Source organism: Hyla sarda, chromosome 4 (genome assembly GCF_029499605.1).
Source record: "Hyla sarda isolate aHylSar1 chromosome 4, aHylSar1.hap1, whole genome shotgun sequence".
NCBI lineage: Eukaryota > Metazoa > Chordata > Amphibia > Anura > Hylidae > Hyla > Hyla sarda.
In genome coordinates this window covers 98,167,300-98,191,429 of record NC_079192.1, presented here as the reverse complement: position 1 = coordinate 98,191,429, position 24,130 = coordinate 98,167,300, and the positions used below count along the sequence as shown (strand labels likewise).

Genomic DNA, 24,130 nt, shown 5'->3' with positions numbered 1-24,130 from the left:
AATACCAAATTCCAAAATTGGGAATTTTGGTCATTTCATAAACCATAAAATTATTAACAAAAAGCAATCAAAAAGTCCCATCAAAACAAAAATGGTACAGATAAAAACTACCAACCACGGCACAAATAAGCCCTCATATAGCCTGTACGCAGAAAAATTAAAAAGTTATAAAGGTCAGAAGATGACAATCTTAAACATACAAATTTTGGTGCAAGTAGTTATAATTTTTTTTAAGTGGTAAAATAAATAAAACCTACATAAATTGGGTATCCATGTAAACGTATGGACCTACAGAATAAAGATAAAGATAAAGCCCTAAAAAGTAGCAAAACGGCATTTTTTTTTTCATTTCACTACACAAATAATTTATTTTTGTTTCACCGCAGATTATGTTATAAAGTATGTGATGTCATTACAATGTACAATTGGTGACGCAAAAAATAAGCCCTTATATGGGTCTGTAGGTGCAAAATTGAACGGGCTATAATTTTTAGAAGGTGAGAAGGAAAAAACAAAAGTGCAAAAACGAAAACTGTTTTGAGTCATTAGGGTGAAAATGGGCCTTAAGTCCTTAAAGGGGTACTCCCATGGAAACATTTTTTTTTTTTTATCAACTGGTGCCAGAAAGTTCAACAGATTTGTAAATTACTTCTATTTAAAAATCTTAATCCTTCCACTACTTAACAGCTGCTGTATACTACAGAGGAAGTTGTATTTCTTTCTGGAGTTCTTTTCTGCCTGACCACAGTGCTCTCTGCTGACACCACTGTCCATTTTAGGAACTGTCCAGTACGGTGTCCGTTTTAGGACATCATCAGTCGTCAGACTTAACTTCGTCCACCGTCAGATGAAACGGCGTCCCCCCTCCTCCCTCAGAACAATCGCAGTCAGTCGTCAGCAGCAACTCTGTCCTCCCTCAGGTGAAACGGCGTCCCGCCTCCTTCCTCGGACCAATCGCCGTCAGTCGTAACTCTGTCCTCCGTCATGTGAAACGGCGACCTCCCTCACACCAATCACCGTCCTCCTTCAGCCACAACTCTATCCTCCCTCAACTGAAACTCCGTCGTCCAAAATGCCGTCATGCCTCAGATGATTCTACCTCAGATGCAACTTCCTGCCGCATAGCAGAGCCGACGCTGCACTGCATTGTAAAGCAGTCTAAACTATGAAACTTGCACATGTACTACAGACACTACATGTGCTACAGAGTCTGTATAGCAGTGCCGACATTGAATAGCATGTACAGCAGAACCCGTATAGCAGAGAGCCGACACTGACTCTGCTCGACTACACGGCAGGAAAGTATTTTGCCTGAGGGATGACAGAGTTTCGGATGAGAGACTTTAGGATGACAAAGGAGGGAGTTGCAGCTGACGCCTGACAGAGATTGGCCCAAGGGAGGAGGCGGGAAGCCTTTTCACCTGACGGAGGATGGAGTTACGTCTGATGATGTCCTAAAATGGACACCGTAGTCCCTGGTAGGAGCAAATCCCCCAAACTTATTCTGCTCTTGACAGTTCCTAAAATAGACAGAGGTGTCAGCAAAGAGCACTGTGGTCAGACAGAAAGGAAATTCAAAAAGAAAAGAACTTACTGTTGAGCATATAGCAGATTTTTAGATAGAGGCAATTTACAAACCTTTTTAACTTTCTGGCACTGGTTGATTAAAAAATATATAAATACCGTATTTATCGGGGTATACCACGCACCGGCCTATAACACGCACCCTCATTTTCCCAAGGATATTTGGGTAAAAAAAGTTTTTTTACCCAAATATCCATGGTAAAATGAGGGTGCGTGTGTGCGCGTGTATACCCCGATATACCCCCAGGAAAGGCAGGGGGAGAGAGGCCGTCGCTGTCCGCTTCTCTCCCCCTGCCTTTCCTGGGGTCTAGAGCGCTGCTGTCGGCCCTTTTCACCCCCTGGTTATCGGCGCCGCTGCCCGTTCTGTCCCCCTGACTATCGGTGCCGGCGCCGACAGCCAGGGGGAGAGAAGGGGCAGCGGCACCCATTGCCGGCGCCGCTGCCCCGTTGCCTCCCCCCATCCCCGGTGGCATAATTACCTGAGTCGGGTCCGCGCTGCTCGGGTCCGCGCTGCTCCAGGCCTCCGTTGTTGCTATGCGCTGAACGGCGCGGCGCATGACGTCAGAGCGCCGCGCCGTGCATAGCAACGACGCTGGGGACCAGCGTCGTTTCTATGCACGGCGCGGCGCTCTGACGTCATGCGCCGCGCCGTTCAGCGCATAGCAACGACGGAGACCTGGAGCAGCGGAGTAGCGCGGACCCGACTCAGGTAATTATGCCACCGGGGATGGGGGGAGGCAACGGGGCAGCGGCGCCGGCAATGGGTGCCGCTGCCCCTTCTCTCCTCCTGGCTGTCGGCGCCGCTTCTCTCCCCCTGGCTATCGGCGCCGGCACCGATAGTCAGGGGGACAGAACGGGCAGCGGCGCCGATAACCAGGGGGTGAAAAGGGCCGACAGCAGCGCTCTAGACCCCAGGAAAGGCAGGGGGAGAGAAGCGGGCAGCGACGGCCTCTCTCCCCCTGCCTTTCCTGGGGGGGTATCGGCGTATAACACGCACACAGACTTAAGGCTAAAAATTTTAGCCTAAAAAGTGCGTGTTATACGCCGATAAATACGGTATATATTTTCCAGTGGAGTACCCCTTTAAAGTGTTAAAGGGGAAAGAAAAAGGGGGAAAAAAGTTATTTTTAGAATCACTATTTTAGTCCCCATAGGAAACTTAATGTTACTTAATTGTTTGCAAAGTACACTGCATTACAAATGTAATGAAGCATACCTTCAAATTGCCAATCATTTATTACATGCCACTGACTACAGCATCTAAGTTATTAAGGGGTTATCCAGGAAAAAAAATTATATCAACTGGCTCCAGAAAGTTAAACAGATTTGTAAATTACTTCTATTAAAAAATCTTAATCCTTTCAGTAGTTATCAGGTGTTCTTTTCTTTCTGACAACAGTGCTCTCTGCTGACACCTTTGCTTGTCTCAGGAACTGTCCAGAGTAGGAACAAAATCCCCATAGCAAACCTCTAATGCCTCTAATGACAGTTCCTGAGACAAGCAGAGGCGACAGCAGAGAGCACTGTTATCAGAAAGAAAAGAACAACTCAATTTCAGCAGCTGATAACTACTGGAACAATTAAGATTTTTTAATAGAAGTAATTTACAAATCTGTTTAACTTTCTGGAGCCAGCTGATAACTTTAACATTAACTTGATCACCGCGTCTAAAATGAAAGTAAACATTGCCGGTTAGCTCAGTGGTGCTGTTCGGGACCACCGCGATGAAATCGCGGCATCCCAAACAGCTTGCAGGACGCGAGGAGGATCCCTACCTACCTCCTCGCTGTCCGATTGCCGAATGACTGCTCCGTGCCTGAGTTCCAGGCAGGAACAGTTAAGCGGCAGAAACACTGATCAATGCTATGCTATATTGAACAATATGAGAGATCAGTGTAATGCATGTTATAGTCCCCTATGGGGGCTATAACATTGCAAAAAAAAAAAGTGAAAAAAGTGGAAAAAAAAGTGAAAAAATAAAGTAAATAAATATGATTTAACCAATTCCCTAATAAAAGTTAGAATCACCCTCCTTTTCCCATAAAAAAAACTGTGTAAATAAAAATAAATATATGTGGTATCGCTGCGTACATAAATATCCGAAATATAAAAATATATAGTTAATTAAACCCCACGGTCAATGGCATATGCGCAAAAAAAAATTCCAAAGTCCAAAATAGCGTATTTTTGGTCACTTTTTATATCCTGAATTAAATGAATAAAAGCGATCAAAAAGTCTGATCAATACAAAAATGGTACCGCTAAAAACTTCAGATCACAGCGCAAAAAATTAGCCCTCATACCTCCCCATACACAGAAAAATAAAAACGTTATAGGGGTCAGAAGATTTTAAACATATTCATTTTCGTGCATGTAGTTATGATTTTTTCCAGAAGTACAACAAAATCAAACCTATATAAGTAGGGTATCATTTTAATTGTATGGACCTACAGAATAAAGAGGTGTCATTTTTTACAGTAAAATGTCCTGCGTAGTAACGGAAGCCCCCAAAATTTACAAAAAGTTGATTTTTTATGCTTACCGTAAAATCGCTTTCTCGGAAGATCCATTGGGGGACACAGAACTGTGGGTATATGCTCTTGCCACTAGGAGGCGCTGACAGTAGGCATACAAAGAAATGTCGGCCCCTCCTGGTAGTATATACCCCACCTACTAACCCTGATCTAATCAGTTTAGTCCCGAAGCAGTAGGAGGGAACCGACAGAGAAAAAAAACAGTAGGTGTCCGACGGAACCAGAAAAAAAAGGACCGAAAAACACCCATCGGACAAAGCGAACCGAACCATAGTCGCTACAAAGGGTAGGTGCTGTGTCTCCCACCCCCAATGGATCCTCCGAGAAAAGAGATTTTCCGGTAAGCATAAAAAAATATATACTTTTCTCGGTCAGTGCCATTGGGGGATACAGAACCATGGGACGTACCAAAGCAGTCCCCGGGGTGGGAAAAAGTACTCGACACAGAATCAGGCAGAGGATTGAGCCATTGCTGCCTGCAACACCTTACGACCCAAGCCGGTATCAGCTGACGCGAACGTGTGCACTTGGTAAAATTTTGTGAAAGTGTGCAAGGACAACCAAGTGGCCACCTTACAGACTTACAGGGCCGAAGCCCTATTGCCGGAAGCCCAAGAAGCCCCAACGGAACTCATGGAATGCGCAGTCACCCGAAAAGGTGGGACCTTTCCTTTGCGACGGTACGATTCCGATATGGCAGAACGGATCCACCACGAAATGGTCGTCTTGGATGCCGGAAGACCCTTACGACTACCCTCTGGAATCACAAAGAAGGAGTCACCCTGCCGGGAAGAGGAGGTGATCAAAAGATATATCCGGACAGCCCGAACAACGTCCAGACTACGAAGGGAACACTCCTTAGCATTGGAAGGAGTAGCACAAAAAGAAGGAAGAACAATCTCTTCATTCACGTGAAAGGGGGAAACCACCTTTGGCAAGAAGTAGGGTGGTGGCCGAAAAACAACCTTGTCCTGATGAAGGACCAAAAGAGGGGAGCGACAGCAAAGAGATGCCAACTAATGGAAGTGATTGCAATGAGAAAAGCGACCTTCCACGAAAGGAAGTGAAGAGAAGCGTCCCGAAGAGGTTCGAACGGAGCCTCCCTCAAAACCCCAAGCACCAGGTTGAGATCCCAAGGAGGAGTGGGAGACCTGAAAGGCGGTGCCTTATGCGCCACGCCGTGCAGAAAGGGTCGGATATGAGAATTGGAAACTAACTGCCGTTAAAATAGAATAGAAAGAGCCGACACTTGACCCTTAAGAGAACTGAGGGGCAATTGTTGCTCTAAACCGGATTGTAGAAAAGAAAGAAGGCGTGGAAAGGAAAACATGACCGGGGAAACTGACTGAGCCTCGCACCACCAGAAATAAGCCTTCCAAGTGCGGTGGTAAATCCTAGCAGAGGAAGGCTTCCTGGCGCGAAGCATGGTGCGAATCATCCCGGACAAAAACCCCCGAGCTCTCAAAACCGCGGTTTCAACCTCCACTCCGTCAAATGCAGCGACAGTAAACTGGGGTAGCAGAAAGAACCCTGAGAGAGCAGATCGGGACGAAGTGGAAGACGCTGTGGTACGTCGGCGACCAGCCGAATTACATTGGTGTACCAGTCTGGTGTACGTTGGTGGGCCAGTCTGAAGCCACCAGAATGGCGGGAACGCCCTCCGCCTTGAGTTTCCGCGGAACCCTGGGAAGGAGAGGCGGAAAGCCTTAGGGGAGACGGAAGGACGACCACGGAATGACCAGAGCATCCACCGCCAGAGCCGGAGGGTCTCGTGACTTCGCAACAAAGTGGGGAATCTGCCTGTTGTGGCGAGACGTGAAGAGATCCACATCTGGGGTCCCCCAGAGATTGCAGATCTGTGCAAACACCTCCGGATGGAGGGACCACTCCCCCGGATCCACAGAAGAGCGGCTGAGAAAGTCCGCTTCCCGATTCTCAACACCCGGTATGTGGATCGCGGAGAGAGCGGGAACTTGAGTCTCGACCCAGAGCAGAATCTTGGAGAACTTCTCCATCGCCGAGCGACTGCACATGCCGCCCGGCCGATCCTGAAGGACGTCACAATACAAAGGACTGAAAGGATGTTGCCTTCCGACGGGGATCGGAGCAGCAAGTATTGATCTGCGGCAGCAGAGAACTCTTACCCCCCGTAGCTGGGGGTTGGACATAGTTGCTAGAAACAGTAGTCAGCAAAAAATAAAATGGAGCAATCTCGCCAAGAATCTGGAGCTGGGAAGCAGGCTGGAGGAGAAAGCAGATGGAAGTGCTGGAGCTGAGGAGACAGGAGCAGCTGCAATGATATGGACGGAGCAGGAGAGAAAAAAGGAGGAGCTAGCAGTCCGTTCCAGAGGAAGCCTCTGCCCCAGGACGGATCCCGTTGGTAAAGATTGACCCCCAAATGCACTGGTGAACAGCAGAAGTGGGCGGGAACAACGTTGTGCGCTCCAGTGCTGGCGAAGAGAGTCCTGGACCCGGCCGCGGTCTAAATGAATTAACTAGCCCTGTGTGCCCACTGAGAGCAGGCGAAAGCGAAAGTAAAAAAAAAACGCCGGCCGCACGATCAAAACACAACTGCAGGAGCTGCGGCTGCCGTCCCTAATCGAGAAAGTGCTGCGCTTGTAAGCAGTGGCGGGGAGGAGAAGGGGAGGGAACTGCCTCGCAATCCCCGGAGCCCCAGCACTGCAATAATACAGCACTCACACACTCCTAAAGTAAAACTCCACATCCCCCCCCCCCCCCCCACAGAAGACCCCAGAATCCAATAAAGAAGGGGTTAAAATACCTCTCCCCCACAGGAGGTCCCTCCAGTAAGGTACTAGAAAATGAACGGTGATGGGAGAGTGGAGAGGGAGAAGAAGGGGAGAGGGATATACTTACCCTATACACCTCCATACTTACCTAAGGAATCTTCAGCCAGCTAGAGTCACCTGCATCATGTCAGGCTGAGACAGCGGGATGAGCAGAGAAGATAGGGGGACCTGGACCCAAGATGTGACCCCACGCGCTGGCCATTGGCAGGAAGGGGTTAACGGTGCATACTCTATGCCCCGTGCCCCTTAGCCGCATATGGGGGAACAGGTAGCACCATGCTCCTGAACTAAAAACAAGAAAATAAAAAGGAGAAAAGAATCTAAAACAGGCACTAACTATAAAATAAAAAAGAAGACCAGGTCTGGAGAGCTCCAGACCTGTGTCTGCCTCTTATTGACTCTAAGCTAAAAATGATTAGCTCAGGGTTAGTAGGCGGGGTATATCCTACTGGGAGGGGACGACTTTTCTTTGTATGCCTAGTGCCAGCGCCTCCTAGGGGCAAGAGCCACGGTTATGGTGCTTTTTCTTCAATTTATTCGCACAATGATTTTTTTATTTATTTATTTTTTTTTTTGCTTCAACGTAGATTTTTGGGTATAATGACTGATGTCATTACAAAGTAGAATTGGTGGCGCAAAAAATAAGCCATCAGTTATAATTTTTAAAAGATAAGGAGGAAAAAATGAAAGTGTAAAAATGGAAAAACGCTCCGTCCTTAAGGGGTTAAATGACCAGGAACAGAACCCGCTCCAATGCCAGTCTAAAGGCAGCCAGCGGCCATAAGGTATGCAAAATGCTCAGGTCCAGAGCCTTTTCCATACACCCTTAAGGTGTACCTAAACTTTCATACAACTTTTGGCATGCCATTGAGACATGTCAGAAGTTGTGATCAGTAGCGGCCCAGTTGCACAGACCTCCATCAATCACTAGAGCAAAGGGACAGAAGCAGAACACTTTAATAAAGTCCAATAAATATTAACCTTGTTCTAGTGCTCTGTTGGGAGACAGGCTACATTCTATTGATCAGTGGGGCCCCTAGTGATAGCTGTGGACAGGTGATAAATGTGCTTTGTGAATTGACCCCTTTATGCTAATAAATCCTTTTAAATGGTGGAAGGAAGGAGGGAGGAAAAAAGTGACATAATGAGAGTATTAGATTCCACCATAAAAGTACTGCTCTCTGTAGTGACAGTCAGTGTATATAAATAGATTTGGGAGGGGAGTAATGTTCTATAATGCAGAGACAATTTAAACCATATATACCAAACACTTACACTCTGCCAGTTGCTGATACAGGTTGCTCAGGGTATTCAGGAGATTCTTGCAGGCTTTCTTAGGAAGGTTCTTCCAGCTGACATTCCTCTTACACTCTGATCTGTACAATTACAGATACATTCATTATTATTAAAGCCAAAGACATAAAACCAAAGTAGTATTAACATCCCTTACTGGTGTATTAAAAGTGACGGGAAAAAAAACTAACACGATACAGATATACAGATAATATGTAAGTCCCAAAAGGACAAGGTTTTCTGGTATATGTATGGGATTCATAGTGTCACAGTCCTCAATGTATCATTCATTCTATATGAGGCTATGAATTTGTGAGGGTCCGAATGGTTGAAACCCCACCATAGATAGGAAATAGCTGTACGGAATGAGAATATCCCTTTAAATAGGATTTGTATTTCCAGTATATCCCACAGAGAACTATTTGCCATGTTCCTCAAACCATTACTAAACAATTTTTCCGGTGTGGTAGGTTATATTATCCTGCTAGAATGAGAGCACTGCCACTAGGGAAAACGGATACCAAAAAGGGAGTTTATTTGTTCTGTACAATGTTAAGGTAGGTGGTGTGTGTCAAAAGTAACATCCACATAAAGGCTGGGACCCAAGGTTATCCAGCAGAACATTTCCCAGAGCATTACAGTGCCCGAGAGGGTCATAGATAGATTTACATTTTTTATAAGGCTCCTTTTACACTATACGTTCATTCGTTTTAAAGATCCTTTATAATGATCCGTTAACAAAACCAATAAAAACGGATGTTAAATGGCCGTTACAAAATCCCATTATAGTCTATGGGATTTTAACTTTATCAGTTTTAACCCATCAAAGCCCGTTATTAATAACGGACGTTATTTTGTGACGGGAGAAATAGTGCATGTTACTTTCTCCCGTCACAAAATAATGTCCATTATTAAAGGGGTTATCCAGGAAAAAAATCTTTTTCATATATCAACTGGCTCCAGAAAGTTTAACAGATTTGTAAATTACTTCTATTTAAAAATCTTAATCCTTTCAGTACTTATGAGCTGCTGAAGTTGAGTTGTTCTTTTCTGTCTTAAGTGCTCTCTGATGACACCTGTCTCGGGAACTGTCAAGAGTAGAAGCAAATCCCCATTGCAAACCTATTCTGCTCTGTGCAGAGCACTCTGTCAGCAGAGAGAAAGAAAAGAACAACTCAACTTCAGCAGCTGATAATTATTAGAAGGATTATGATTTTTTAATAGAAGTAATTTACAAATCTGTTTAACTTTCTGGAGCCAGTTGATATATAAAAATATTTTCTTTTCCTGCAATACCCCTTTAATAACAGGCTATGACAGGTTAAAAAAGGATAATGTAAAAATCCCATAGACTATAACGGGATTTTGTAACGGCCATTTAACGTCCGTTTTTAATGGTTTTGTTAACGGATCATTAGAACGGATAATTCTATAGTGTGAAAGCAGCCTAAGTCTCACTAAAATGATACATTTCACTGTTTCATGGTCTAGTTCTGATGCTCGTGTAACATTTTGAAGACATTTTTCAGCAGCGGACAGGTGTCAGCATGGGTACACTGGTCTATGGCTACACAGCCCTATATGCAGCAAGATGTGATGCCCTGTGTGTTCAGGTTTCTTACTAGAATAGCCAGCAGTAAACTTTCCAGTACATTGTACTACAGCAGCTTCACTCCTAATGGACATCAATCAGTCTTGGGCGCCCATGACCCGGTCACTGGATGCTTTTACATGGGACACTTTTGGTTGGATATATCCACTATATACAGGAAACAACCCAAGAGACCTGTCATTTTGGAGAAGGTCTGACTCCGTAACGTAGCAATCTCAATTTGTACCTTGTACAAGTCACTCAGATCATTACACTTGCCCACTATTTCCAACAAACCAACTCTGTTTATTTCAGTATTTCCCAACCAGAGTGCCTCCAGGTGTTGCAAAACTACAACTTCCAGCATGCCCGGACAGCCGAAGGCTGTCCGGGCATGCTGGGAGTTGTAGTTTTGCAACACCTGGAGGCACCCTGGTTGGGAAACACTGGTTTATTTGCTGCTTCCACCCCAGGAACAGGAGATATTGTCACCAGATAATCAATGCTAACCTCCTGTCAGTGGCTATGGCTGATCAGTGTACTAGCCTATGGATAGCCTTTCACAGATTTCACATTGTGGCCCGGGGGGGGGCTTCCAATTACACCTTTATTTGATGATCTCAGCAAGCAGGCCATCCCTATCAACACTCTTCTATAATCTCTGCAGATATACAAGCATGGTGCATGCAATGTCATTTATCAGTCTTTAAGGTTACTGAATCATACAATCGCCTCTAGCTATCTCATTGTTTGTTCCCAAAAACCACAGGACAAAGAGGGAATCCACAAGACACAGTACTCAACAATCCGTCCATAAAATCGCTGTGCCCGCTGCTGCTGGAGGGTTTGTTGTATCTGAAATAACACGACAACCTCCTTTTGTTGCAACACAATAAGTTCTAATGAAGGAAAACTTACTGGGAGATGGTGTTGGTATCTAGGTCAACGCAGCTCACATCCGGAGGGGGCTCATACAAATCAAAGTAGCGAGAATCAATTCCCACAATGAAAGGACATGGGGCACTCAGCACGTCTGCCAGGGCCAAAGGGCAAAGAGGAATATATGGGCATGGCCAATGGAAGGGAAAAATCATCTTTGGGAGAGAAACAAAAAAAAAAAGAGAAAATATTTTGTCACTGGTTATATTAATTAGTGTCATATGCACAGAAATGAGACACGCATAACATGTTCTTACAGCGAACTTGCATGTATTAAACCTATTTTATTTATTTTTATTTTTTTTGTAGTAAAATCCCCTTCCACATGTTCCTGTGTGTTTTCTATTCAAATCCTCCAAGCTGTATATTGTTATGTCACCCTCTCAGATTTCCGGTATCAGGGACCCCTCTGTAATAGCTATAGCAAGTAAGCACAACCATAACTGGGTTGCATTCAGAAAGCTGGGTGACAACGACAACAGCGTGTGGTTTTACTGCTAAACGGCATGATTCTGCAAAGTGTGTTTATGAGCTTGTGGTTTTGTGCAGATGTTTAACGTGCTTTACCTGCAAAAAGTATGCAGCCAAAAATATACATTACAAAACCATGCCCCTATGTATGTGCTCAGCCTCAGTGGAAAGAAAAGACCCTGTCTAATAAACGGAAAAAAAAACTATAAGAAAGGCTTTGCAGAATAACCTAATAGGATCTGTTTATGGCCATCTGACTGCAGCCTTTAGCCCAGTGTTTCCCCAACCTGGGTGCCTTCAGCTGTTGCAAAACTACAACTCCCAGCATGCCCGGACAGCCTTCGGCTGTCCGGGCATGCTGGGAGTTGTAGTTTTGCAACAGCTGGGGGCACCCTGGTTGGAAAACACTGCTTTAGCCGCTGATACACATATGAAAACTGTCAGCCGCTAGTTTGGCCGCAGCAACTATCTGGACCTCCTTATAAACATGCATACTTATATCAATAGAAAGAGGAAGAAAAGACACTACCAGACACCAGAAAACAAATGTTAAAATCTCACATAAGCGATTCTTTTTACCCAAATTCTAGATGCTAAATATGTGACATTGTTGTCTGACTGCTCTCAGTTCGGCCAATATTTTATCCAATGTGTATGGCCAGTATTATAAAAGCCTATAAACAGCTATAAATGCATTTTCTTTTAATTCCTTTGTATTTAGCAGGATGCAAAGAACATTTTCTCCTTTGGTCTTTATTAAAAAAATTCAGCTGTTATTCTTCTACAAACTATTTTCATTCACACACAGTGGGGGACATGTATCCTTATTTGTGTTTGGTAGAAGCATTTTACCCCTTTTCCCAAATTCAAAATTATGTGCAGAAGCGCTAAATTTATCAATCAAGCGCAATGAGCTTCATAAATTGCGGGTAAATATAGTAATCTCCTCAATCCACTCTTTGGAAAATAGAATCGATGATTTAGAGCATCTTGCTACGTTAAGTCCAAGATGGCTTATATTTGCGCAAAAAAAGCAGCTCTTGCGGCAAAATTTTTGGTGTAAAGGAAAAGTACGCAGTTAATAAATCCATGTGTACTATAGATGTCACTCCAAGGTACCCTGATTCGGCCACATATGGAGGACATGCTCTACCAAAACATGCGCAAAAAAATGCGCAAAAAAAAAGGGCTTGCGCAAAATTTTGCACAAAAAAATACACACAAAACAGGGGTAAAATCTTTGATACATGTCCCCCAGTGAGTGCTGGCTGCTGTATGTTATTCAGAATTAAATCCATCAGAGAAGCTTCCTTGATGATTCCCTTCCACTATTAAACTTTTTAGCTGATTTTTTTTACACGTTGAATGTCAATTCAATGTGGTCATACAATTTCCTGAACAGAAATGCAATACGTTCAGGAAATGGACTGAATATAGTGACAATTGGACTATGTTCAGACCAATAAAGTTAAAGCGCGCCTGTCATGAGGTTTGGGATATAACCTAACCCCAGTCTGTGTATTGTGTGTAGAAGATGTATCCAGCCTTACTTGTATCTCTTATTACTGCTTTTATTATCCCAAAAAATGCTTTTATTTGCAGCCACTGATAGTCGGATAAGCGTGGCCAGGGGTTCGGTAAGCCCGGCGGCCACAACGACTATCCCCTGTACACCAGTGCTGGGACTGTTGTGTGATTGGCACACAGGTGCCAGCGCATGTGCCCCTTTCATATGTGAGCTCCGACCGACATTACTTTACAGAGCGCGAGTGCTCACTCCCACTGTCTGATGTCCCCGTGCACCCGGACAGTGCCCGTACTTCTCCTCTTCCTTCTTCTCCGCGTGGGAGACGCGCTGGGTGCTTCTGCATTCACTAGAGGCAGAAAGCGCAAACTCTGAGCCTCTAGTATCGCCTGGGCACATGGAGGCGTCAGACAGAGAAGAAGGACGGGCACTGTCCGGGCGCATGGAGGTGTCAGACAGTGGGAGTGAACGCTCGCGCTCTGCAAAGTAATGTTGGTCGGCGTTAACATATGAAAGATAGGGGGCGCATGCGCTGGGACCTGTGTGTTAATCACACAGCAGTCCCAGTGCTGGTGTACAGGGCATAGGTGTAGCAGCCACGGGGCTAACCGAACCCCTGGCCCGCCTATCCGACTGTCAGTGGCTGCAAATAAAAGCTTTTACTATCCCAAAAACGCTTTTATTTGCAACCACTGACAGTCGGATAGGCGGGGCCAGGGGTTCGGTAAGCCCCGCGGCTGCCATGCCTATCCCCTGTACACCAGCGCTGGGACTGCTGTGTGATTAACACACAGGTTTCAGTGCATGCGCCCCCTATCTTTCATATGTTAGCGCCGACCAACATCACTCCCAGCGTCTGACACCTCCGTGCGCCCAGACAGTGCCCGTCCTTCTCTGTCTGACGCCTCCATGTGCCCAGGCTGGATACATATTCTACACACCATACACAGACTGTGGTTAGGTTATATGCCCCAAACCTCATGACAGTTGCACTTTAATAGGCCTGCCTTCCATCAGGCTGTACAACAACATCCCTTTTTGATAGGTTGCTGACACATGTCCCAAAAAGTGATGTGAATAGGGTCTTAGAAACAGCAGACTGCACTATGTGTGACAGCAAAAAAGGCTGTTGTAGGGAAACTGAGCAACATTTTTTTTTTTACTATACTATGTCTAAAACAAGGATAGGAAAACACATTCAAAAAGGTGTCTATAGTGTTAAACCACAACAGACCTCCCATGATATGGTTACTGCACTGGCACAGATGACAAGCAATGAATAGAGATCAGATGAAAAAAGTAATGCACAAATGTTTTACTATTGGCAAAAATTAGAGACTGGTGGCTTCCCACAGGAACATTTACATTATAAAAATATTTATTTCTACACAAGAAGAAAAGCTAGAGACATTCTGCTGGTGATCTAGCATGTAAAGAGAATTCAGGAAATAAGTGTGTATTAGGCCTTTAAGATAATGTAACATTAGCCTGCCTATTTATTGAGAAAGCTACAGCACAAAATAGATCTTAACTGGATTAAAACATTCACGTAATGTTAGTTCTCTAACAGAATCGATGCATCATTCATAAGTTTCCTGTCTAAATGAGGCGGTCCCATTTCCATATCAGCAACCAAATTTGTTCCAGCTGGAGGGGAGGGTATTGTTGTTGGTCCCATTTCCAGGCACATCACAATGTGTCACAGTTACAGGTTTTAGGCAATGGATATGATTCTGGCTCATTGCAACTGGCTGTGATTTACTGATGAACTCTCTGCAATATGTTCCTGCATGAGAAGGAGAACGGCAAAGCAGTGATAAGCGCCTCTACCATATGCCTCATCCACCAGTACTTTACAGGCTGGCTCCGAAATACTGACTTTGGATTCAGTCCAGTAACAAGAGAGCAGCCAGTTAATATGATGTAAATGAGGCCATGGAGCATCTCAATCTGCTTCTAACACTACCATGCAGGCATTATACCTTTGGGATCGGAGCTGCAAAGTATAAGGATACGTGCACTGGCATGAGGTGCAGGAACAATGATGCAGGAAAAAAATGTGAATATAAATTGAAGGCAAAGCAAAAGCAATAAATGTATGAGACAACTGGAGGAGTGTAGTGCACTGGAGGACTCTATTTAATACTGCACTGTGCATAAGAATGCTCTGTATGTAGAGACACTGGGGAACACTTAACAAGCTGTGCCAGTAGCACAGGCCCTCTAAAGTTGCACATTTTAGTGCAGAAATGGCAAAGTTTGCTTAAACATCGCCATTTCTACACAAAGATGTGCGACTTTAGATCTGTGCTTCTCGCATCAAGGGGACGGGAAGATGGCCTGAAGGAGGCTGGAAGGGGCTTGGCCTCACATGGAGTGCATGGGTGAACCCTTCTCACATGCGATTTTAGGGCCGACGTTCGATGCCTTAAGTCGAAGAAATATACACAATCTCAATAGGTAGTGTATATTTGTGCAGCAGGCGTAAGGCAGCCACAAAGTCATCTGGGCCTGTTAGTAAATGCTGAAAACAGGACGAAGCTATCCGCTGTAGTGCTGTGCATTCATGCCGCTTGTCCTTAAGGGATATTTAAGCCCCAGAAAAACATTTAAAACATCCCTACCCTGACTAATTCTTTTTCTGGGGCTTGAACCTCCCCATTAATGAGTTTGTCTCAAAATGTCTACATGACAGGTAACATAAATGAGAAAAAAGTGTGTTTTTTGATGCTAAAATATTGCTAAGGGTTAGTGATGTACAACCTCTTTAGAGACTTCTACTGCTGACATGTCTTGTTCTGACATCTCTCAAGTGTACTGTTCTCAAGAGACCTTGTAAGGATCCAAATCACCAAATACAATGAGGTCCTTACATATACATGATGTATATCCACTATTATCCAAGCAACATGCATAGCAGATATTGTTGTGGTCCCTTGTATACAAGGTCTCCATGACAATATTGGCTATCACCGAGCATAGAATGGGCATGTTGTCAATAGGATCTTCTGGGAGAACAGCCTTAGGCTTCAGACCAGGTACTTTCTTCAGGTCTCCTTTAAAAACAGCTATCCAGATGAGACTTTGGATGAATACAAAAATGTATTTTATTTCTTACAAATGCAAATGTTTCAAAAAAGGAAACATGTAAATGTATGTGAATAGTAAAAACTACTTACAGAGACCAAAGCTTCAGTTACACTGGTGAGAACAGACGGCCGTAAAGAATGGATGAGGATCTTGTGTTCAGTCACAGCAAAGACCAAGAGAGTCACTGCATTCTCAGGGCCTAGATTCTGCAGTAACGTAGAAAACTTCCCTCCGCTGTCAAGACAAAGGATTGTTTAAGAGACTACACAATGATACAAAAATGCACAATATTTACATGGGCACATAGTCCTCACTTCCTCTAAAGTGTAAAGCCTAAAAAGTATCAAACAATTACTCTCTTATGTGTTTGGGGAGCACCCAAACATCTGTTGGAGAAAAGAAGTTGAAGTTGAATTTCAACTCATCTGGTTTTCTCTGGAGATAAGCCACTGACAAAAACATCTGGAAGTGGGTTACTCCTTTCTCCCATTGAAAACACATGCACACTCAGCGGAGCCCGCATGTGTATGGGGGCATTGGGAGGATTAATTTATGCCAAATGAATGTCTTGTAGCTTTGATTTCTCCTAACAGCTGGATGTAACACATTTTTTTTTAGGTCTTATGGCCTAACAGGAGAGAAGACAAGTACCTATAATAACAAAAAAACAAAAACAAACATCCAATCATCAATTTTGTCAGGTTGTTTAAAATTTATTCAGCCGTTATGACAACATATGCTTAAAGGGGTACTCCGCCCCTAGATATCTTATCCCCTATCCAAAGGATAGGGTATAAGATGTCAGATCGCGGGGGTCCCGCCGCTGGGGACCCCCGGGATCTCGGCTGCAGGACCCACTTGTTGCGGCTTCCGGCAGAGTTGGGGGCTCTCATCCTAACGCCTCCCGACCACGGTGACGTGAGATCGTGACATCACGACTCCGCCCCCGTGTGATGTCCCGCCCCGCCCCTCAATGCAAGTCTATGGGAGGGGGCGTGACGGCTGTCACGCCCCCTCCCATAGACTTGAATTGAGGGGCGGGGCGTGACATCACACAGGGGCGGAGTCGTGACATCACGATCTCACGTCACCGTGGTCGGGAGCCGAAGTCTCCAGCGTTTCCGGAAGCCGCAACAGATGGGTCCTGCAGCCGAGATCCCGGGGGTCCACAGTGGCGTGACCCCCGCGATCTGACATCTTATCCCCTATCCTTTGGATAGGGGACAAGATGTCTAGGGGTGGAGTACCCCTTTAAGTCAGTGTTTCCCGAGTGTGATCAAGTACCAGGTTATGATTTGAGGATAACCCACAAATCTTCAGCTTTGCGGTAAATCTCTGACATGAAAATCTATGGCATGCCCTAACATACTAGATTACTGCAGTGTACTGCAATATGTTTTTAGTGTGGAGTCTACAATGATTATACGCCCAGCTACCATGTCTGACTGTGGCATAAACTGTTTTTTTCAGAAAAAGAACAGCAGGGCGACAGCCCCTGTAAGAGCTGTGGCCATATTTGCTGTTCCTTCAGAGCAGGGAGTGTTATTGATATACTGCATATATCTCTTTGTTTGGATTTTAGTCAATATTCCAAGGCATTCGCACCACATATGACCTTTCCCCTTTATTAATAAGTGAAGTGGGTTTTGCTGCATTGTCCTTTCAGTTCCTGTAGAAGCATTGATTCAGACGTACATACCAGTACATGAGGAGGTCAGCACTTTGATTCGACATCATGTGTTTTGTTCTATTCACCACTGTGTATTTGCACAATGCTTAACCCAGGTTAAAGTCCAGTCTAAGCTATAGTCAGGTATTTGTTTAGAAACCTTTACCGATCGAGTATGTCATGATCCTGCTATAGAAATGATTTAGTAAAATCTATACAAGCAATAGGACTAAGAAACTAAAATCAACAAGGGTCAATGCAGCAAACTGAGTATTTCAATGGTAGACACACAGCTTCTGTGGTTTGCTAGTGAAGGTCGTGGGACTCTGCCAGGGATGGCAAGCTACCAGGACAGCAAAAAGAGAATTATTCATCACTAATTAATTTCCCAGTAATTAAATGTAAATGTTGGCGATATTCTGCAGCCGCAGAGAATGACAAATCACCATCCTTTCAATGTGTCCCGGGTGAACTAATGAACACCAGCCTACAGTCCGAGGCTGGTCGTAGTGCTGAATCCCGTGACACACTGTAAGGAGAGAGACGTCGCACTGCGGGGGGAAGAGAGGTTGCTAAAGTAACCAAACTCCAACGGTGCCGGGAGGCTTACAAAACATGCCCGTCACATGACAGCACCCATCAGATTCAATTAGCTTTGATGGAGCAGTATTATGCAATGCTAATCCGCAGGAAGCTGGAATTCTACTTGTGCACCTGTATGAGTCTGAGCTGGAACTGAATAACGTGTACTTGCCTGAGTGGAAGTGGTGAGGACACAGGTTGGCTCAGTATCAGGGTATCGTGCGGAGAAAGCTATTCAGAAAGACAGCAAATTGTGTTTGATCAGCAGAGCAAAAGGGCTGGATTTACATGAAAGGAGAAACATACAGGGAAAGCAGCACAATAAATACTGTTTGTTATTCTTATAATTATCATTGCAACATCATGAAGTGGTACAGCAAAAAAAAAAAAAAAAAAAAAACATTTCAGGGCAATTTAACCCATTAATCAACTCAAATGTATTTTTCTTAAAACATGATTAGTGCAACAAAAGGATTATTCAAGTTTCTATTGCTTGTGAGGCTGGACAAAGCCTTTATTTCCCTCAATGCATATAAAAGAAAAAACAGCAACTTTGCAAAAGTTTCCTACAGATCCGTGTCTACAGCTCCTATTCAGACTATGTGTCTCCATGGTAACAACAAACATACAGTCTAGTCCAGTCCTGAAGTCATACTCCTCTCTATCTGTCCTTTACTCTAGCTAACCTACCAAATGTTTGTTATCACAAAGTAAGGGACAAATGGTAGAATGTATACGTGTGCAGCCGCACATGTGCAGCGGAAAACAATCTGCACAAGAATTGACCATCAATGCGGATGTGAATTATGTGGCATGTAAATAAATGCTGCGGATGAGGTGCATATATGCTGATTTTCCCAACTGAAGTCAAAATCTGAATTTAAAACTTATTGGCCCTCATTTACTATTGCAAACCAGACATGTTTTGTCGGGTTGTGCGCCAGATTCTGTCGCAATGCACCAGAAATTCTGTCTGTGCCAGATTTTGCGCCAGAACTGAAAAAACCCCGATTAACTCTCCATTTTGCTAAGGGGCGTGGTCTCAGAAAAGGGGCGTGTTCCCGACATTTTCACAAAAACTCAACATATTTACTAAGATTTCCACAGAAAATGTGGTGGATTTGAGCTGAAGAAAACCCTACAGGTCAGAGCATGTGTAAAAAAAAAAGCAAAGTGTAGGGAAAATGGAAAATGTAGGGAAACCTTAGTAAATACTGTGGAAAATAAATTGTAGGGAATTAAAACCCACAAAGAAACCTACACAACACTCTTAGTAAATGAGGGTCATTGTGTATTATGCAGCCAAATCCATTCGACAATATCCAACCCGTATCAGTATCTGAGGGATATAAGACTGCAGGATAAGGCTGTATTTACATGTAGTATTTTGGTCAGCATTTTTAGCCAAAACCAGGCATGGAACCAGCACAGTGTCCAGAACCCAGACTTACACTACATAGAATTTGCTGCTACAATAGTGAAGCATAGTCTGCATTGAAACTGTAGTAACAAAATGGTTAAAGGGGTTATCCAGTTTGGAAGAACAAAAATCAGCGCCCTCAGTGGTCATAAAGATAAAATATTTTTGCCCAGAATACCCCTTTAAGTAATACTGGAGTGCTAACCAAGGGCTGAATGGGGAACAGGCGTGGGATTGGAAGGTAAGTAAACATGGATAACCCCTTTAAAAAGCATCAAATGCGATAAAACAAGAAACCAACAGTTACTCACCTCTCCGATCTCATGCTGACCCCCATTTAGGCTATGGCCAGCACCCAGTCTTCCTTTTGGAGCAGATGACACATGGCCTTTGCAGCCAATCAGTGGCCTTCACAGTGACGCGCCATACTCCTGGCACCACGCATCACTGCTAAGGCCACAGGGTGCCAACTGAGGCCTAAACAAGGCATCAGAGATTAGCCCTTTAAGAATTTGTTTAATAAAGACCTATTGCAAAGTTCTTTATTTTTTATTTGAGACTATTTGTGGCAAAATAAAAACTGGTTGTGTGGATGTTCATGGCCTGTGTACTAGGGATGAGCTGTCTGACAACCTGAGTATTACGTATTCCTTGCAATTATTCCTGGCACTGTGTAAGTGTGAGCAGTTAGCTACAAAATTTGTATACCAAACTGAGGCATTAATCAGATTTTAATAAAGGTGATTGAAGAGGCTCTTTAAATTCATTGCCAGTGACATTTTACAGTTTCAGCTTTTTGTATATAAAATTGACCATAGATAATAGATTTCTGAGATAATCGCATAGACTTTAGATGTTTTAGGATAATCCCATTGATCCACTAAATCTAATATCTGTGAAGGTTTTTCAGGACTAAAAACACTGATTGCTAGCTCAGGATATGCCGTTAAGATTCAGTATTTTCCCCAAACTGACAAACAACCATTGGTGGAAGGGATATTAATCTGCACAACAGTTCTGGATTACGACTCAATAAACTATTTTCTTCCTCTGTAATAAGCACAAATGAGTGTTGACAGGTGTAAGTAAATCTAAGTGTCAGGTCTACCAGCAAAGCATATTTTAAATTAAACTATTTGGGATGCTGCACAAGGGCAACCCACCCGCTATCCTAACTGCTCATAGACATCTAAATAGGTGGCTGCTTGAAGCATCGCCGTCTCATGTTCAGACTTTAAAGAAGTTATTAAGGAACAGGAGAGATATTACCCTTCTTCCCTGGAGCTTCACGTTCTCCTCAGTCCTGTCTCTAAAAGATCCTTACATGCAGTCGAACCCATGCCCCCAGGTGGAGGCCAATGGCTGCATAATCATACGGCTTTACTGGCATGCGGTGATCACAATAAGGTACCCGACCATTCCCCAAATCCCCTTCCTTAGGAGGTAAGGTATAATCTTGTGACAAACCATTCACTACTTTGTAAATATGTTCATGGCCAACAAAGAAATAGCTGTTAGGATTTCCCAAAGTTTTAGCCCATGTTATGATGTAGTAGATTTACCTGTACCAATATTCTTGGCCTCTGTGGAGAAGGGAAAGGAACTTTGTGCATGAAGTGCGAGATATGTCTGAATAAAAGAAAAAAAAAAGAGAGATATAAAGTGACCATGAAACATCAACTATAATCAAAATCAATGTGAAATCTTGTACTATTTGCCAAAGAAAACATTAGGCAACTACCATAGTTAAAGGGGCATTCCAGGCAAAAACTTCTTATCCCCTATCGAAAGGATAGAGGTTAAGATGTGTGATCGCGGGGGGCCCGCCGCTGGGACCCCCCCGTGATCTCCCTGCAGCAGACCGCATTCTATGCGTAGCTGCGTCTGAAGTTTCGGAAACCTCCAGGCTTCCGAGATGGGGAAGTGACGTCACGCCACGACCATTCATGTCTATGGGAGGGGGCGTTGCGGACGTTACGCCCCCTCCCATAGAAATGAATGGAGCGTGCGTGGCGTGACGTCACGTCCCCGTCTCGGAAGCCCGGAGGTTTCCGAAACTTCAGACGCAGCTACGCATAGAATGCGGGCTGTTGCAGGGAGATTGCGGGGGGTCCCAGCAGCGGGCCCCGCTAGATCAGACATCTTATCCCCCATCCTTTCGATAGGGGATAAGATGTTTTTGCACAGAATATCCCTTTAACTAAATATACTTCTGATCTCCTTTTAAAACAAAGGGCTAAAATCCCAGTTCACAAAGGTCTGAAAGATGATCTGCTGCGGACCATGAGCAAGTCACGGTTTGACACTAGAAGTCAGGCCGCTCAGAACAGTGTGTATTCATGTGAGCAGACGGAACAAGACTATGTCTGTGAATTATTTAAAGCCTTCACTAAGGATAACTTACTTCTCTATTGGGAGCACATGAGGTCCAGAGATGGAATAGCGATAGAGGAAAGTGAGAAATTTCTTAAATGCATCAAAGAAAGGCCAGTGAGACAGGAGGCAGATGCACTTGCTGACATGGATGCTTTTAGAAGCGTCTGGCTTTCCTTCTGCATTGTTTGCCAATCCTAATTGTACTTTCTGTTTTTCTGTCCGCTGCTCGTGAGTGAAAGGCTCAAAGAACTGTATGGCCGCTCCGTACACCTAGAAGAAATGCAATATGTGAAAACCTCACCATAAAAAAAGAAAAAGCCAAAATAATAGGAAAATGGGTTTCACGCAGCGATAAAACAGCTACATTCTAGCACCCATGTTATGGACATAAGATCTGAACTCCACATGGTTCTCCTGAACTGGACCTTAGGTGATCAGAAGGTTCTATAGTGCTCTAGGCTCAGTTCTTTTGAACAGTGGAAACATGCATCTTGCATATTAAAGTGGCCTGAAGGTGTCCATATAACTAAAGTCATATTGGACTAATTTCCCTCCTAAAATAATGGAGGCTCAGATGAGAGTAAGAAACACAGATATAGAATTTCTTTCTATCTTATCACTGAGGTCAATTGCTAAATCCCTGGCTAAACAAAAGTGATGTGGCATGTATTAACCCCTTAACGACCACGGACATAAATGTACGTCCTGGTTTGGCGGGACTTCCTGCACCAGGACGTACATTTACGTCCTGTGTATGACCGCTCGCATCAGAATGGTGCTCGCATCATACACGGCAGGTTCCGGGGACCCGCCCGTAATGGCCGACATCCGCGATCACGCGGATGTCCGCCATTAACCCCTCAGATGCCGTGATCAATACAGATCACGGCATCTGTGGCAGTGCGGTACTTTGAATGGATGATTGGATCACCCGCTGCGCTGCCGCGGCGATCCGATCATCCAGCATGGCGGCCGGAGGTCACCTCATCTGGCTCCAGCCGTCTCCCGGGGTCTTCTGCTCTGGTCTGAGATCGAGCAGACCAGAGCAGAAGATCACCGATAATACTGAGCAGTGCTGTGTCCTATACATAGCACTGAACAGTATTAGCAATCAAAGGATTGCTATAGATAGTCCCCTATGGGGACATAAAAAGTGTAAAATAAAAGATGAAAAATGTAAAAAAAAAAAAAAAAAAAAAAAAAAAAAAGGGAAAAATCCCCTCCCCCAATAAAAATTGTCAGTTTTTCCCATTTTACCCCCAAAAAGCGTAATTTTTTTTAAATAAACATATTTGGTATCGCCGCGTGCGTAAATGTCCATCCTATCAAAACATAATGTTAATGATCCTGCACGGTGAATGCCGTAAATGTAAAAAATTTAAAAATTACAAAAATGCAGCTTTTTTGTTACATTTTATAAAAAAAAAAAAGAATTAATAAAAAAATGATCTAAAAGTTTTATATATGCAAATGTGGTATCGATAAAAAGTACAGATGACGGCGCAAAAAATGAGCCCTCATACCGCCCTATATACGGAAAAATGAAAAAGTTATAGGTGGTCAAAATAGGGCGATTACTTTAGATTACTGATTGTGTACAAAAAGTTTTAGATTTTTTTTAAGCGGTACAAAAATATAAAAGTATCTAGCCATGGGTATCATTTTAATTGTATTGACCCACAGAATAAAGAACACACGTCATTTTTACCGTAAATTGTACAGTGTGAAAACAAAACCCTCCAAAATGCGCAAAATTGTGGTTTTCATTTAAATTTCCTCCCTAAAAAATTTATTTTTAGGTTCGCCGTACATTTTATGGTAAAATGAGAGGTTTCATTACAAAGTACAATTGGTCAAGCAAAAAACAAGCCCTTATATGGGTCTGTAGATGGAAATATAAAGGAGTTATGGATTTTAGAAGGCGAGGAGGAAAAAATGAAAACACTAAAATAAAATTGGCCTGGTCCTTAAGGTGAAAATGGGCTTGGTCCTTAAGGGGTTAAAGCAAAACTAACAAAATGGAGTTGTACGGAATGACTTTACCTACATTAACAAACGTAAGATGACCAATCACATAAGACAGTGATCTCTCCCAATCCTCCACACACACGTTCAGCTTAGCTGAGCATGCATATGTTTTAATGGGTAGAAAGCCGCTTTTAAGCTGTAGCTTTTCTCCCCATAGGACAAAAGTTTGGGGCAGCTAAAATGGAACACACCACCCTTTTTCTCTCCTGAAATCCACA

At 43.8% G+C, this 24,130-nt stretch overlaps 1 protein-coding gene across 5 annotated transcripts in view; it reads right to left on the bottom strand.

Moving 5' to 3' along the window:
• The window catches only part of DENND4A (DENN domain containing 4A), a 146,624-nt gene that overhangs the window by 47,537 nt on the left and 74,957 nt on the right, over positions 1–24,130 (bottom strand). For all 5 annotated transcript variants that reach the window (XM_056571704.1, XM_056571701.1, XM_056571702.1 and 2 more), the window contains exons 6-11: positions 21,913–22,154; positions 21,071–21,137; positions 18,261–18,319; positions 15,927–16,071; positions 10,731–10,906; positions 8,204–8,304 (exon numbers count right to left, since the gene is read on the bottom strand). In XM_056571704.1, coding sequence (XP_056427679.1) covers positions 8,204–8,304; positions 10,731–10,906; positions 15,927–16,071; positions 18,261–18,319; positions 21,071–21,137; positions 21,913–22,154 — 790 coding nt within the window. The remainder of the gene's footprint in view (positions 1–8,203; positions 8,305–10,730; positions 10,907–15,926; positions 16,072–18,260; positions 18,320–21,070; positions 21,138–21,912; positions 22,155–24,130) is intronic.